Here is a 16,047-nt window from a genome sequence, read left to right on the forward strand (position 1 = left end):
CCTGTGTTCCAACCCACTGGCCCCCCCGGAACCATAACTCTGTCCCCAGTAACTGTCTGTGTGGCATACATATATATCCTTACCGTCAGGGATGTCACAGTACCAACGGCATTGCCATGAAGGGTCAAACGGACAAGGTACTATGTCACAGTAATCTAAGGTAAAGGTGGTCACATGTGTGCTTAAAGCGGGGTTCCACCCAAATTTTGAACATTATCTCTATGCATTCTCTTCCTTGCCTAGATGCTGACATGCTGTGTAAAAAAATTAAATCGCTGTAATTACCTTTTTTTTTCTAATCTTCTTTGCACTTCCTGGTTTTCCTCCCATGGGAGTAGGCGTGTTTCTAGCCTCTCCCAGACCTCCCACAGTCCCCTGGGAGCTAGTCCCAGGCTTCCCAGCATGCATTGTGCAACAGTGTCATCACAACATCTCAGTGAATGCTGGGAGCACAGCATTCACCGCATCCAGGAAATACATGCTTGTGGGCTTCAAATGCCCACAATGAAGATGGAAACCGCCTTCAGTGAATTTTATAAGTTATTCTTTACAACGAAATCGGACACAGGCGGACTTATTACACAGAACATGTGAGTAGATAATCATGAGAAGAAAAGTTTGTGAAAGAACTCCAAAAAAAAAAAACGATAGATAGGTGGACCCCCGCTTTAAAGAGTTATACCAAAATGTAATTATGTTATCATTTTTGTGATGGCCACCTCCTGGGCCCCTCCCCCCCTAGATCAAACAGAAAAAGGATATGCAGCACACAAAAACACGCTCTCCTGCAGTGATAAGCGTGCATTTAGGTGTTCTTCCTGGCCAACTTGACTGAGGTGACTTCAACAGATTGAAGGAGAATTACTTCCGGGTGTTCCTCTTGTCATGTGTCAAGGATGGTAGCCATAGCTTTTGCAAACTGGCTTGGAAAGTTCTGTGCCCCTTGTGGCACAACTGTTTAGGTATGTTGCCGTTTCTTTCCATGGATGTATGCAAAAAGGTACCATCAGGAGGGGTGAGGGTGGACACTGAAGAAAGCGTTTGTAAGGTCCACCTCTGTGAGGTACTTTGCAGTCAAAGGCATCCACCGCAGGTACCTGGTTCTCTTTTAGGGGTTCTCTTCTTGGGGTTATTGTGGTTTCCGGGGCAATGATGCACCCTCTTTTAGCTTGACTGAAACTGGTGGCACCTTTAAGTGACCGTTGTCTTCCGGTCCTGTGGACCATAGGCACGCGGGGATTCTGTCAAGTACTTCCTGCAGTATTGAACTTGAAGTTTTTGCTTCATGAAGTGTCATCAGGAGAGGCAGAGAACACAAAGCAGATGAGTCTTCTAAAGATAGGGGAGTATGTAACTTCATTCCCCCTTCAGGCGTGTACATGATTGAGGCCTGTAGTCTGGACAACACATCAGCTCCTAGTAGATTCAAGGGACATGTAGAGGACACCACAAATCTGGTAAGCAAATCAGGAAATGTCCCCACCTGGAGTGGCTCAGCAAGTGGACTGGAGCGGGGCACCCCATCCACTCCCACGCAGGAAACGTGTGTGTGTGTCTTTTCATAGTGGGAGAAGTTCTGATCATCAAAGGCCTGTATGAGTCTAGTATGATACTTCTTCAGACTCCCCTTTATCTTGGGTAATATCTTGGATCGTGGTGGTCTGATCCATCAATTTCTCCTTTGCCCAGTCGTGGAGTTGTGCACAGAACTCCACGCCTGAGGTGTAGGAAGTGGCACTTGTCACACAGGCATCATTGAAGGCCGTCTGCATGACTGGCCAAAAAACATGTCCTGCTTTGATTTGGCATAGGCTGATCAAGTCTCTCCAGGCAGCTGAGTAAGTTACTTGTATCTCTGCTTCTCTGGGTCAGGCAGACTTGTCACTAAGGTCGCTGCTTGTGATGGGGTAAAAGTGACATACATCACTGGTGCCCCTTCTGGTAACCGAGACTGTTGTTGAGGCAGGGGCTGGGAAGGGGCACTGTTCCTTACGGTTGCCAGCATGTGTTTGACATCTTCTCGGAACTGTGAGTCCGGAGCTGGATTGGGGGTTAAATCAGCAGGTGGCCTTGCTGTCTGTTGTTGGGCTTCCCATTCAGATGCTTCTTCATCATTAACATATCCGGCCTGTGAATGTGGTGCTTCCGTATTAGGGAAGACAGGTGTGTGGTATGAACCATCCTGGAATAAAACAGGGAGGACTGGGTATCGGCTGTGTTTGAGCCTACTGGGTGTACCAAGATGGCCACCGGCAGGAAGTGCACTGGGCTGGGTAGAAAGTGAAGGCATGGGTGCACCAAGATGGCCGCCGGCAGGAAGTGCACTGGGCTTGGGTGGTGAGAAGGGAGTGGTTGTTAGGCGGAGGGCAGTGCTGTCCCTCCCCTCCTTTGTTTCAGGTTCCAACATAGCGCGGCGGTTCACATATCATCAACTCTGTGATACATAATATAGTACAATCGCCATCTTTCTTAACTTCCTTTATCCAATTTTCTTTATCACACAGGATTTTTCTCCCTGTTTCCTTAGCAACATAACTTTTCCACTTCATTCAACTTTGTTAACTATTTCAACATCTTCTCTCCTCTTCACAATATCACATTCTTCACAATATCACATTTTAACATTCCTTTCTCTCTCTCTCTCTCTCTCTCTGCTAATGGCTTGAGAGGAGAATACGTACAACTAATAGGTTAATATTTTTCTCACTGCTCCTTATCAACAAATTCCTTGGGTGGGGGCACATAACGCTGCTGCACTGCTACTGTTTGCTATAACCCTGTAATTAGGGATGAGCTTCGTGTTCGAGTCGAACCCATGTTCGACTCGAACATCGGCTGTTCGATCGTTCGCCGAATTGCGAACGATATGGGCCGTTCGCGCCAAATTCGTGTGGCGCGTCACGGCCCATAATTCACTGCGGCATTGCAGTGCATTGCTGGCTGATGATTGGCCAAGCATGCACTATGACCCGCATGCTTGGCCAATCACAGCGCCGTCAGTAGAGAGAGCTGTAATTGGCCAAAGCCAGGGTGGCTTTGGCCAATTATGGCTCAGGGGATTTAGTACACACCCCACACTATATAAGGCCGCCTGCACGGCGGCCCTGTGTAGTGTGTGTTCCGGTGTGCTGAGAGATAGAGAGAGAGAGAGACAGTGTCATTTGATTTGAGTTAGATAGATTAGGCAGAACAGTCAGTCAGTTAGCTGCACTTACAGTGTATTGTGTATATATATGCATCCCAGGTGTTGCATATATATATATATATATACACTGTATTCAGTTTAGCTAGATCCGTTCCTGTTCTCTTCTATCTAGACTATTTACATTTAGTGCAGTGCGTCCTGCTCACAGTGTTCAGCTAGATCCGTTCCTGCTATTTACATTTAGTGCAGTGCGTCCTGCTCACAGTGTTCAGCTAGATCCGTTCCTGTTATCTTCTAGACTATTTACATTTAGTGCAGTGCGTCCTGCTCACAGTGTTCAGCTAGATCCGTTCCTGCAATTTACATTTAGTGCAGTGCGTCCTGCTCACAGTGTTCAGCTAGATCCGTTCCTGCTATTTACATTTAGTGCAGTGCGTCCTGCTCACAGTGTTCAGCTAGATCCGTTCCTGCTATTTACATTTAGTGCAGTGCGTCCTGCTCACAGTGTTCAGCTAGATCCGTTCCTGTTATCTTCTAGACTATTTACATTTAGTGCAGTGCGTCCTGCTCACAGTGTTCAGCTAGATCCGTTCCTGCAATTTACATTTAGTGCAGTGCGTCCTGCTCACAGTGTTCAGCTAGATCCGTTCCTGCTATTTACATTTAGTGCAGTGCGTCCTGCTCACAGTGTTCAGCTAGATCCGTTCCTGCTATTTACATTTAGTGCAGTGCGTCCTGCTCACAGTGTTCAGCTAGATCCGTTCCTGTTATCTTCTAGACTATTTACATTTAGTGCAGTGCGTCCTGCTCACAGTGTTCAGCTAGATCCGTTCCTGCAATTTACATTTAGTGCAGTGCGTCCTGCTCACAGTGTTCAGCTAGATCCGTTCCTGCTATTTACATTTAGTGCAGTGCGTCCTGCTCACAGTGTTCAGCTAGATCCGTTCCTGCTATTTACATTTAGTGCAGTGCGTCCTGCTCACAGTGTTCAGCTAGATCCGTTCCTGTTATTTACATTTAGTGCAGTGCGTCCTGCTCACAGTGTTCAGCTAGATCCGTTCCTGCTATTTACATTTAGTGCAGTGCGTCCTGCTCACAGTGTTCAGCTAGATCCGTTCCTGCTATTTACATTTAGTGCAGTGCGTCCTGCTCACAGTGTTCAGCTAGATCCGTTCCTGCTATTTACATTTAGTGCAGTGCGTCCTGCTCACAGTGTTCAGCTAGATCCGTTCCTGTTATCTTCTAGACTATTTACATTTAGTGCAGTGCGTCCTGCTCACAGTGTTCAGCTAGATCCGTTCCTGCTATTTACATTTAGTGCAGTGCGTCCTGCTCACAGTGTTCAGCTAGATCCGTTCCTGCTATTTACATTTAGTGCAGTGCGTCCTGCTCACAGTGTTCAGCTAGATCCGTTCCTGCTATTTACATTTAGTGCAGTGCGTCCTGCTCACAGTGTTCAGCTAGATCCGTTCCTGTTATCTTCTAGACTATTTACATTTAGTGCAGTGCGTCCTGCTCACAGTGTTCAGCTAGATCCGTTCCTGTTATCTTCCTACTGACAGGCAGGCTTGTCTGGTTACAGTATATAAAGCTACCTGAAGAAAATTACAGGTGTTCTATTTGATCCTATTAGTACCACGGTCAGGCAGCTAGACTATTTACATTTAGTACAGTGCGTCCTGCTCACAGTGTTCAGCTAGATCCGTTCCTGTTATCTTCCTACTGACAGGCAGGCTTGTCTGGTTACAGTATATAAAGCTACCTGAAGAAAATTACAGGTGTTCTATTTGATCCTATTAGTACCACGGTCAGGCAGCTAGACTATTTACATTTAGTACAGTGCGTCCTGCTCACAGTGTTCAGCTAGATCCGTTCCTGTTATCTTCCTACTGACAGGCAGGCTTGTCTGGTTACAGTATATAAAGCTACCTGAAGAAAATTACAGGTGTTCTATCCCAGCTTAGTGCAGCTACAGGCCATTAGTATGTCTGGAAGGCCAAGAAGGAGAGGCAGACAGTCACAAGCCAATAAGAGAGGGCAAGCAGGCTCTGTGTCTAGTGCTGGTCGTGGAGACGGTGCATCCTCATCAGCACGTGGCCATGGGACACGCTTGGCCTTTTTTTCGGCAGCTGGCCATGTTGAGCCGCAACATGCGGAAGACTTGGTCGAGTGGATGACCAAGCCGTCCTCATCCTCCTCATCCTCTCTCACCCATGCCCAGGGTGCTTTGTCTGGCAAAGCAGCGGCCTCTTCCCTCAGCTCAATGTCATCAGTGACTCCTTCCCTAGCTCCACCATGTCCTCATGAGGATTCCCTCGAACTGTTTGACCACAGTGTTGGGTACATGCTCCAGGAGGATGCCCAGCGTTTGGAAGGCTCTGATGACGATACTGAGCTCGATGAAGGCAGTAACATGAGCACGGACAGAGGGGGTGCCCAAGAAGGACAGCAATCTGGCAGTCATGCTCCCCCTGCTGCAGCATACTGCCAGGTTTGCTCCAGTGATGAGGAGGGAGGGGATGATGAGGTCACTGACTCAACGTGGGTGCCTGATAGGAGAGAGGAGGAGGAGGAGGAGGAGGAGGAGGAGGCGGCGGCACATCACCAACGAGGCAGGATGCCCTCCAGGGGCCAGCCTAAGGGCAGCACATTGACTGCATCACACCCCAAAGCTCCACATGTGCAGGGCGCTGCAGTCTCTGCGCGTTATTCAAAAAGTTCTTTGGTGTGGGCCTTTTTTGAGACTAGTGCATCAGATCGCACCGCTGCTATTTGCAACATATGTCTCAAGCGTATCTCGCGTGGCCAAAACATCTCCCGCTTGGGTACCACATGCTTGACCAGACATATGTTGACCTGCCATGCAGTTCGTTGGCAAGCGTATCTAAAAGACCCACACCAAAGAACAAAGAGGATCTCTCCTTGCTCCTCATCAGCTGAGATTTCCAACCCCACTAGACCTTCAGTCCTCTCTGAGACCTGCAGTGAGAGGAATGAAGGTGTAGAATTAGGTGTGTCACAGTCAAGTACTTGTGGGCAATCTGCTTTTGGTACACCGACGTCAGATTGTACCAGGCAAATTTCCCTGCCCCAGCTGCTGCACCGCCGAAAGAAGTTTGCTCCCAGCCATCCACATGCCCAGCGGTTGAATGCTAGCTTGGCAAAATTGCTAGCACTTCAACTGCTGCCTTTTCAGTTGGTAGACTCTGCCCCCTTCCGTGAGTTTGTGGAATGTGCGGTTCCTCAGTGGCAGGTACCCAAACGCCACTTTTTCTCACGGAAGGCGATTCCGGCTCTCTACCGGCATGTGGAAGGCAATGTCCATGCCTCGCTGGACAGGGCGGTCAGCGGTAAGGTGCATATTACCGCTGACTCATGGTCCAGCAGGCATGGACAGGGACGTTACCTAAGTTTCACGGCGCATTGGGTGACTCTGCTGGCAGCTGGGAAGGATGCAGGACAAGGTGCAGTAGTGTTGGAGGTTGTTCCGCCACCACGCCTCCAAAATGCTGATTGTGACACACCTCTCTCCTCCACCCCCTCCTCTTCTTCTTCCTCCATGGCCTCTTCCTCGGAACCAGCAGTGCTCCGTAGGCGTTCAAGGGGCTACGCAAGTACGCAGGCCAAAAGATGCCATGCGGTGCTTGAGCTGGTGTGCTTGGGGGACAGGAGCCACACTGGGGCAGAGGTTCTGTCAGCTCTGCAGGGGCAGGTTCAGAGGTGGTTGACGCCACGCCAACTTAAGGCAGGAATGGTGGTTTGCGACAATGGCACCAACCTCCTCTCTGCCCTCCGACAGGGACAAATGACCCATGTGCCCTGTTTGGCTCACGTCCTTAACTTGGTGGTGCAGCGGTTCTTGGGCAGGTACCCGGGCTTACAGGATGTCCTGAGGCAGGCCAGGAAAGTCTGTGTGCATTTCCGCCGGTCATATAATGCCAGTGCTCGGCTGACGGACCTCCAAAAGGAGTTTAACCTGCCCAAGAACCGCCTAATCTGTGACATGCCCACCAGGTGGAACTCAACGTTGGCCATGCTGCAGCGGCTGCACACGCAGCAGAGGGCCATCAATGAGTACCTGTGCGACTATGGCACCAGGACAGGGTCAGGGGAGCTTGTTTTTTTTTCCCCACGCCAGTGGGCCATGATCAGGGATGCATGCACTGTCCTGTCATCATTCGAGGAGGCCACGAGGATGGTGAGCACTGACAGTGCATGCATCAGTGACACTGTCCCCCTTGTCCACCTGTTGGAGCACACGCTGCGTGGAATAATGGACAGGGCACTTGAGGCAGAACAGAGGCAGGAAGAGGAGGACTTCCTTAGCTCTCAAGGCCCCCTTTATCCAGACAGTGTTCCTGCGTGCCCGCCGATCACACAGGAAGAGGACGAGGAGGAGGAGGAGGAGGAGGAGGAAGATTGTGTCAGTATGGAGGTGGAGCCTGGCACTCAGCATCAGCAGCAGTCTTTAAGGGATCAGTCCCAAGGAACACATGGACTTGTACGTGGCTGGGAGGAGGTGGCTGCGGACGTTGTTGTCCTTAGTGACCCAGAGGACTCCGGACCGAATGCCTCAGCAAACCTACGCTGCATGGCCTCCCTGATCCTGCAAAGCCTGCGTAAGGATCCTCGTATTCGTGGTATCAAGGAGAAGGACCAATACTGGCTGGCAACCCTCCTTGATCCACGTTACAAGGGTAAGGTTGCGGACCTTATCTTGCCATCGCAGAGGGAGCAGAGGATGAAACATCTTCGGGAGGCCTTGCAGAAAGGTCTGTGCAACGCGTTCCCAGAGACTGGGAGGTTACAAACACCTGTTTCTGGACAACGTGTTGCTGAGGCTTCGGTCAGTCAAAGAAGGAGCGGTGGAGAAGGTGGCCGTCTGACCGATGCGTTCAGACAATTTTTTGGTCCGCAGCCCCAAGGTATGATCGGTTCCAGCAACCATCGCCAGCGTCTGTTTTACATGGTGCAGGAATACCTAGGGGCAAGATCAGACTTGGACACCTTTCCCATCGAAAATCCTCTGGGTTACTGGGTCTTGAGGATGGATCACTGGCCAGAGCTTGCACAGTATGCAATTGAGCTACTGGTCTGTCCTGCATCCAGCGTTCTTTCTGAACGCACATTCAGTGCTGCTGGAGGCGTGGTAACCGATCACAGGGTGCGTCTGTCCACCGACTCGGTCGATCGGCTGACCTTCATAAAAATGAATGAGACTTGGATCACCACCAGCTACCAAGCACCTGATGCTGATGTAACCGAATAATTTTTTTTGAAATCTCAGATCCCTTCAAAGACTGCCTATGCTGATGCTGAGTGACTATCCCTGAGTAATTATCCTCTTCCTCCTCAATCATCACGCTGATAGCTTGTAAGAACATTTTTGGTTCTGGGCGCCACCACCAGTGCCTAAGGCACAATTTTTCAGCCCCTGTTTAACAGGGGCGTGTAATTACAATTTTTGATGTAATACTTTGCAGCAGGGCTCGTTCCTGCATTCCAACTAGAGTGTCTGTGAGGGGTTGCAGTGTTGTGGCACCAGCACCAGTGCCTAAGGCCCAATTTTTCTGCCCCTGTCTAACAGGGGCGTGTAATTACAATTTTTGATGCAATACTTTGCAGCAGGGCTCGTTCCTGCGTTCCAACTAGAGTGTCTGTGAGAGGTTGCAGTGTTGTGGCACCAGCACCAGTGCCTAAGGCCCAATTTTTCTGCCCCTGTCTAACAGGGGCGTGTAATTACAATTTTTGAAGCAATACTTTGCAGCAGGGCTCGTTCCTGCGTTCCAACTAGAGTGTCTGTGAGGGGTTGCAGTGTTGTGGCACCAGCACCAGTGCCTAAGGCCCAATTTTTCTGCCCCTGTCTAACAGGGGCGTGTAATTACAATTTTTGAAGCAATACTTTGCAGCAGGGCTCGTTCCTGCGTTCCAACTAGAGTGTCTGTGAGGGGTTGCAGTGTTGTGGCACCAGCACCAGTGCCTAAGGCCTAATTTTTCAGCTCCTGTTCAACAGGGGCATGTAATTACAATTCTTGATCTAATATTTCACAGCAGGGCCCTGTGAGGGCTTACAGTGTTGTGGCCACAGCAATACCTAAGGCCCAAATTTCTGCTGAGTATATAGGGCAGGACCCTACTTTCAAACATCTAACTTACAAACGACTCCTACTTGCAAACGGAAGGAGACAACAGGAAGTGAGATGAAATCTACCGCTAGGAAGGGAAATTCTCTCCTGTAAGAGTTAATATGGGAAAACAATTTCTCCTTTCCACTGATGCTTTCCAATCCTTGTTCCACAAAAAAACCCAAATTTTCAAAAAACATTTTTCATTGGGACAAAAAAGTGAGGTGAAATCTTTTGAAGAGGAGGAAAGACAGCAAAACAAATGTCACAGGGGTGATAACCCTTCCCTATGTTTTCCAAAAAGCTTAGAAAAGATTTTTTGGCTGGAGCTAAACACGTTAAAAATGTTCAAAATTACAAACAGATTCTACTTAACAACAAACCTACAGTCCCTGTCTTGTTTGCACCGCCTGTATACTGCTGTTCAGAGTATATAGGGCCTGGTGGCCCCACACCTTTCCTTATTTTAATTTGGGTGCGGGGTTCCCCTTAATATCCATAGAAGACCCAAAGGGCCTGGTAATGGACTGGGGGGTACCCATGCCGTTTGTCTCACTGATTTTCATCCATATTGCCATGACCCGACATGACATTAAACCCGCAAGCAGTTTTAAATGAGATTTTTTCCTTTAAAAATGACATTTGGTGCAGGGACTGTTCTAAACATGGGAAACACGCGTCACTTTGCAGGCATACTATAGACACCCCCCAGGTACGATATTTAAAGGAATATTTCACTTTTTTTTTTTTTACTTTAAGCATCATTAAAATCACTGCTCCCGAAAAAACGGCCGTTTTTAAAAGTTTTTTTTGCATTGATACATGTCCCCTGGGGTAGGACCCGGGTCCCCAAACCCTTTTTAGGACAATACCATGCAAATTAGCCTTTAAAATGAGCACTTTTGATTTCGAACGTTCGAGTCCCATAGATGTCAATGGGGTTCTAACGTTCGTGCGAACTTTCGGTCCGTTCGCGGGTTCTGGTGCGAACCGAACCGGGGGGTGTTCGGCTCATCCCTACCTGTAATGTACCGCAAACTGTAGACCACAAATACACTCAGGACAGGACATTACACCTGCCACTCTCTGAACTGCAAAGCTATAGCAGGCTAAGATAAACCACAAGGGCAGACCACTCTGAAAAAATTAACCTGTTTATAGACGTCTTTTACACCTCCCCCCCCAGAGGCCGACAGCTCATGAGGTGAGACTTCTGTAATACTTTCAGACTGCGGGGGGCTCCAGCAGCTGAGATAACCCTCAGAGGTCTTGTAAACCTTGAGTAACCCGTCTATACCCGTCTACTACAAGGAAACACCTCATCCCAGAGGCCGACAGCTCGTCTGGAGATGAGAACACACATACACACATGTAGCACTTTCAGCCTGCTGAGGTCCGTAGCCCAAAGAACAGCAGACAGTAAACAAAAAAATACAGTCAGCAGAAACCCATCGGCAGGTTCGTTAAAACAGCCTCAGGCGAGGTAATGATTCCTGCCTCTAAGACAGTCTCAGCATACCGACAGATTCCAGCGGTCAACCAATAGATAAGAAAGTCGTACAGTGGTAAGAATATAAAAAAACTTACCATACTGTTAGGGCTGTGCAAAGACCCCCTCTCTTATCTGATCAGATTAGCCACTCGAAACGTTATCGCAGTCTGGCTTCGACTGTAGCCTGAAGCTCCCAGGTTTCGGCACCAGCTGTTAAGGATAAGATTAAGAGCTTCAATCGAGCGTAAGGTTATCTGCTGCTGTCTCTAATTGTAAAGTGTGGATATGCATGCATATAAAAGTAAACACTCTGAGACACGCTCAGCACCGTTACTTCTCACACTTCTGATTTATTCAAGGCAGTGCTAATGTTTTATACACAAAAATACGTTCATTGCTATGTTAGTCTAATAGGTACATCTCATTGGTTAAGATAGGAAAGAAGATGGAGAATCTTTATAACGAGGTCTGGCTGCCCTTGGTTTTATCTTCAGTTCCACGTTCTTCTGATGTGTGGAATGTAGGGTGTACCCGCCATCTTGAGAAAATATAGGAACAGAGCAAACCTGTATACTTATATAATGAGTAAGGAGAAAAATATGTATACACATAAGGAAATAGACATTTTCAGATTATTATTATTATCTACATCACATTCCTTCACACCATAAGGGGTGTTTGGGATGGGGGCAGGCTTGTCTTGGTCCACCTAATCTTTATAGACAGACCCTCTAAGAATTGACCTACGGAACCTCATGACAGTTTCACCTTTGTATGCAATCTTTTAGACCCGCTCAGTCTGATACAACTATACAATGATTAGTTTGTATTTGAGTTATATATGAAAACTGCTCTTAAACTATATGATTTTGGGCTACTCTAATTGGAAATTGTATGAATACTTGTACTGATTGTAGCAGTTTCATTTCTGTTGTTATTATTGCCCGTAAACATTTTATTCTTACCAATAAAATTATTTGAAAAAAATAAAAATAAAAATAATAATTATTATATAATATAGGACAGGGTCAGAGTACTATAAACACTTATTATCCAACTTACTCTGTGCTGGAATCCATTGTGTTTCTGTGTTTTCTGTATTTTTTTCATGTAGTACATGTCGTGTAGAGCATAGGCCAGAACATATACAGCCATGTATGCATAGGAAGGTATTGATGTATGGCCAGCAAATATGAATGACACATCTATTAAACTGGTACAAAATTCTGGCAAAAAAGAATACATTAAATAAAAAAGGGCATTTTTCTTTTCGTTTGGGGTAAGACAATGAAACAAATAAAGCCAAAGATCTTCCATTATCGGGTCATTTAAGCAGCCAGAGACGTGGAAACCATGGGGATAAATATTGAAGTTTACGGGCATTTGTTGTGGCCAAAAAAATAAGAAGCTGCAGTTGACTACTATAGAGTTCTTGTCATTCATAGTATATAGTTTATTCCATGAAGGTGGGAAAATCAATGTGATCCGATTTAAAATTGAGGACATATAAGGAGTAAAAAAGTACATTGTGGCAGTTCCACACACTATGACAACTTTAGCTGTTGATTTACCAAGAATATCATTGATAAAGGTGATTCTCTGAATATCATTTTTAAAAACTTCTTGTATTTGAAAGATATATTCTGTACAGATCCCATGTTGGCTCATCATCTTACTCAGCTCTTGGGCCTCCTCATCTCCGCTGCCGTCCCATGCTGTTAATATTCCAACCCAATTCCACCCAAAATGCTGCAACAGTTTTATAAGGGCTGTATAATGGACTCGATCATCTGGGGTCATACGGAATAAAGTTGGATACATTTTCCCATCACTCAGGCGAGAGTCGGTGACTCGATAACTGATCTGGATAAGATATTGAGAACAATTTTAATGGGATGGCATTACACAGACCGGTGTTTGATTTCATGGTGGATGTATACCACCCAATATTTTCTCAGGTGTGTTCTTAATGCTCGCTGACAGTCAGTATTGTCAGCTTGCATTAATACCCCATGGTTCCTCTGTAGTTCTGGCTCCTATACAGTCAGGGGCAGAGCAGGGAGGAGTGCGGAGAGTGGGAGCTGAAAGAGGTAATTTAGATGCTTATGGCAATGCTGACCATGTGGCTGGATTGGTGGGTGAGCCCTTACTGTACTACTCCCAATTCAGCTGCTCTCTAGCCCCCCCCACACACACACAAACACTGTGCACCATTACAACTATAAGTTGTTAGAAGACTTCTATAGCTGTGATAATGCAGAGTGCAAAGGGGTGGGCAGGGAGCCGCTGGAGCACATGGCTGGATCAGGAGGTGAGAGCTGTGGAGGGCAGAGAGGCCTCTCTCTATTGGGTACGGGTTGTAGGAGGCTCACCGGAAGGTGTTTCGGTGTCTTACTCAGAACACACAGAACAAGCGCCTAAGAAGGCGGTTACATCAGTGTGGAGACTAGGCCACCAGAATTGTTGAGAAATAGTCCAAATGAGTTGATTCTTCCCTGGGTGGCCAGCTGCCTTGGGAGAATGGTAAGTCTGAAGCAAAGCAGTGCAGAGATTCTCAGGTTTCTCGGGAGGAGAATGGATCAAATGTGAAGTGAGACTAGTACGAACAGTAGCCAGAATATGATCGGGAGGTATCACAGGTACAGGAACCGACTCCATCTTGGAAGAAAAACTGTTGCGATAATGCGTCAGGCCTTACATTCCTAGTAGCAGATAAGAATGAGACTATGTAATTGAAGCTTGACAGAAAAAGAGCCCATCGTGCCCTTCTGGGAAATAAGCATTTTGCCTCAGACAAGAATGTGAGATTCTTATGGGTCAAGGCCACTGTAGAACTGCAGATAGTTTCTCTGGGTCCATCGAAAAACCGGCAGTCGAAATGACATAGCCCAGAAAAGTAACCTGTTCAGGATGGAACTCGCACTTCTCCAATTCACAATACAGGTTATCATCTCTGTAGCACATGGGAGACATCTCTGTGTTGGCTCTCTAGGGATTTAGAATATATGAGAATATCATCAACATAAACCACCACACTTTGCTACAACATATCTTGGGGGAGATCGTTGATGATTTCCTGAAAAACTGCCAGAGCGTTGCAAAGACCAATTCTTTGTCCTATCCTGGTATTAAATGCAGTTTTCTACTTGTCGCCCTCCTTGATCGTCACAAAATTGTATGCCCCTCTCAGATAGAGCTTTGTGAAAACCATTGTCATGAGGTGGACAGAATGGTAGACAGTAATGGTGTGGACAAAATGCCAGACGGTGATGAGGTGGACAGAATGGTGGACAGTGATGAGGGGGACAGAATGGCGGACAGTGATGGTGGGGACCGAATGGTGGACAGTGATGGTGGGGACAGAATGGTGGACAGTGATGGTGGGGACAGAATGGTGGACAGTTATGGTGGGGACAGAATGGCGGACAATGATGTGGGGGAATGAATGGCGCACAGTGATGGTGGGGACAGAATGGTGGACAGTGATAAGGGGACAGAAAAGCAGACAGTGATAGTGGCGGGACAGAATGGTGGACAGTGATGGTGGGGACAGAATGACAGTGATGAGGGGGCAGAATGGCAGACAGCGATGAGGTGGACAGAATGGTCTACAGTGATGAGGGGGACAGAATGGTGGACAGTGATGAGGGGGACAGAATGGCAGAGAGTGATGGTGGGGGCAAAATGGTGGACAATAGGGATGGGCCGAACACCTTCCGGTTCTGTTCGCACCAGAACATCTTGAACAGGCAAAAAGTTCTACCGAACATGCAAACTCTTTTTAAGTCTACGGGACACGAACATGAAAAATCAAAAGTGCTCATTTTAAAGGTTTATATGCAAGTTATGACCATAAAAAGTGGATGGGGACCCGGGTACTGCCCTTTTTAAAAGAATAGTTTTTAAAGGAGCAGTGATTTTAATGATGTCTAAAGTGAAACAATAAAAGTGAAATATTCCTTTAAATATCATGCCTGGGGGGTCCCTTTAGTCTGCCTGTAAAGTGACAAATTTGTTCAATGTATAAAACCTTCTGCAGCAATAATGACATTTCTAAAGGAAAAAATTTAATTTAAACTTGCTCGCGGCTATAATGTATTGCCGACTCCTGGCAATACAGATGAAAAAAAATGAAAAAAATGGCATAGGGCCCCCCCAGTCAATACCAGGCCCTTTGGGTCTAGTTTGATTTTTAAGGGGAACCCACCACAAAAAAAATTGGCATAGAGTCCCCCCAAAATCCATAACAGACCCTTATCCGAGCATGCAGCCTGGCAGGTCAGGATGGGGGGGACAAGCAAGTGCCCCCCCCGAACCATACCAGGCCACATGCCCAAAGCACCTTGTCCCCATGAGGATTTTCACAAAGGCTTCTTCCCTACAACCCTTGGCTGTGGTTGTCGGGGTCTACGAGTGGGGGCTTATCAGAATCTGAAAGCCCCCTTTAAAAAGGGGGTCCTCAGACTCATTGTACCCCTACCCATTCACCAAAAAAGTGTCAAAAAGTAAATACTACAAGAGACAGTTTTTGACAAATCCTTTATTAATAATAAATAAATAAATTTTAAAAAGTGTCCCCCAATGTAAATCCACCGTCAATAACACTGCCTGATGGACCCAAAAAATAGCAAAAATGGAAAACGCTGTGCCTCTGTTGGAAGCTATCTGCCGTTTGCGCTTTCTTTGCTTTGACAGCTCTTATATAGGCAAGGGCGTGGCCACCCGGTTATGTCACCGGGTGGTTCCGCCCTTGCCTCTATAAGAGCTGTCAAAGTTGGCAGTCAAGCGTTTTCCACTTTTGCTATTTTTCAGGTCCTTTGGGCGGCGTGATTGATGATGGATTTACATCACGGGACACTTTAAAAAAAAAAAAAAAATTTTAATAAAGGTATTGTCAAATACTGTCTCTTCTGGTTTTTACTTTTTGGCACTTTTTTGGTGAATTGGTAGGGGTACGATGTACCCGATATCCATTCACATAGGGGGACATGTACTTTGGGGGGCACCCAAAAGCACTCTCCCCATGTTGAGGGCAAGCGGCCTGGCATGGTTCAGGAGGGAAGGGGGTACTCGCTGGTCCCCCCCTTTCCTGGCCTGCCAGGCTGCATGCTCAGATAAGGGTCTGGTATGAATTTTGGAAGGACCCCACGCCATTTAAAAAAAAAAAAAAATTGGCATGGAGTTCCCCTTAAAATCTATACCAGACCCAAAGTGCCTAGTATGTATTTTTGGGGGACCCCATGCCGTCTTTTCTTTATTCTCTCATAGGGCTCCCCTTAACCACT

At 47.0% G+C, this 16,047-nt stretch overlaps 2 protein-coding genes across 2 annotated transcripts in view; one reads left to right on the forward strand and one right to left on the reverse strand.

The window, feature by feature from the left end:
• The window catches only part of LOC141126684 (vomeronasal type-2 receptor 116-like), a 53,890-nt gene extending 41,307 nt beyond the window's left edge, over nucleotides 1–12,583 (reverse strand). The window contains exon 1 of the mRNA XM_073612649.1: nucleotides 11,825–12,583. Within this exon, the coding sequence (XP_073468750.1) occupies nucleotides 11,825–12,583 (759 nt within the window). The remainder of the gene's footprint in view (nucleotides 1–11,824) is intronic.
• Nucleotides 1–16,047, forward strand: part of LOC141126683 (uncharacterized) — a 640,228-nt gene that overhangs the window by 111,337 nt on the left and 512,844 nt on the right. The window lies entirely within an intron of this gene.

This window comes from Aquarana catesbeiana, linkage group LG02, assembly GCF_042186555.1.
Source record: "Aquarana catesbeiana isolate 2022-GZ linkage group LG02, ASM4218655v1, whole genome shotgun sequence".
Lineage (NCBI taxonomy): Eukaryota > Metazoa > Chordata > Amphibia > Anura > Ranidae > Aquarana > Aquarana catesbeiana.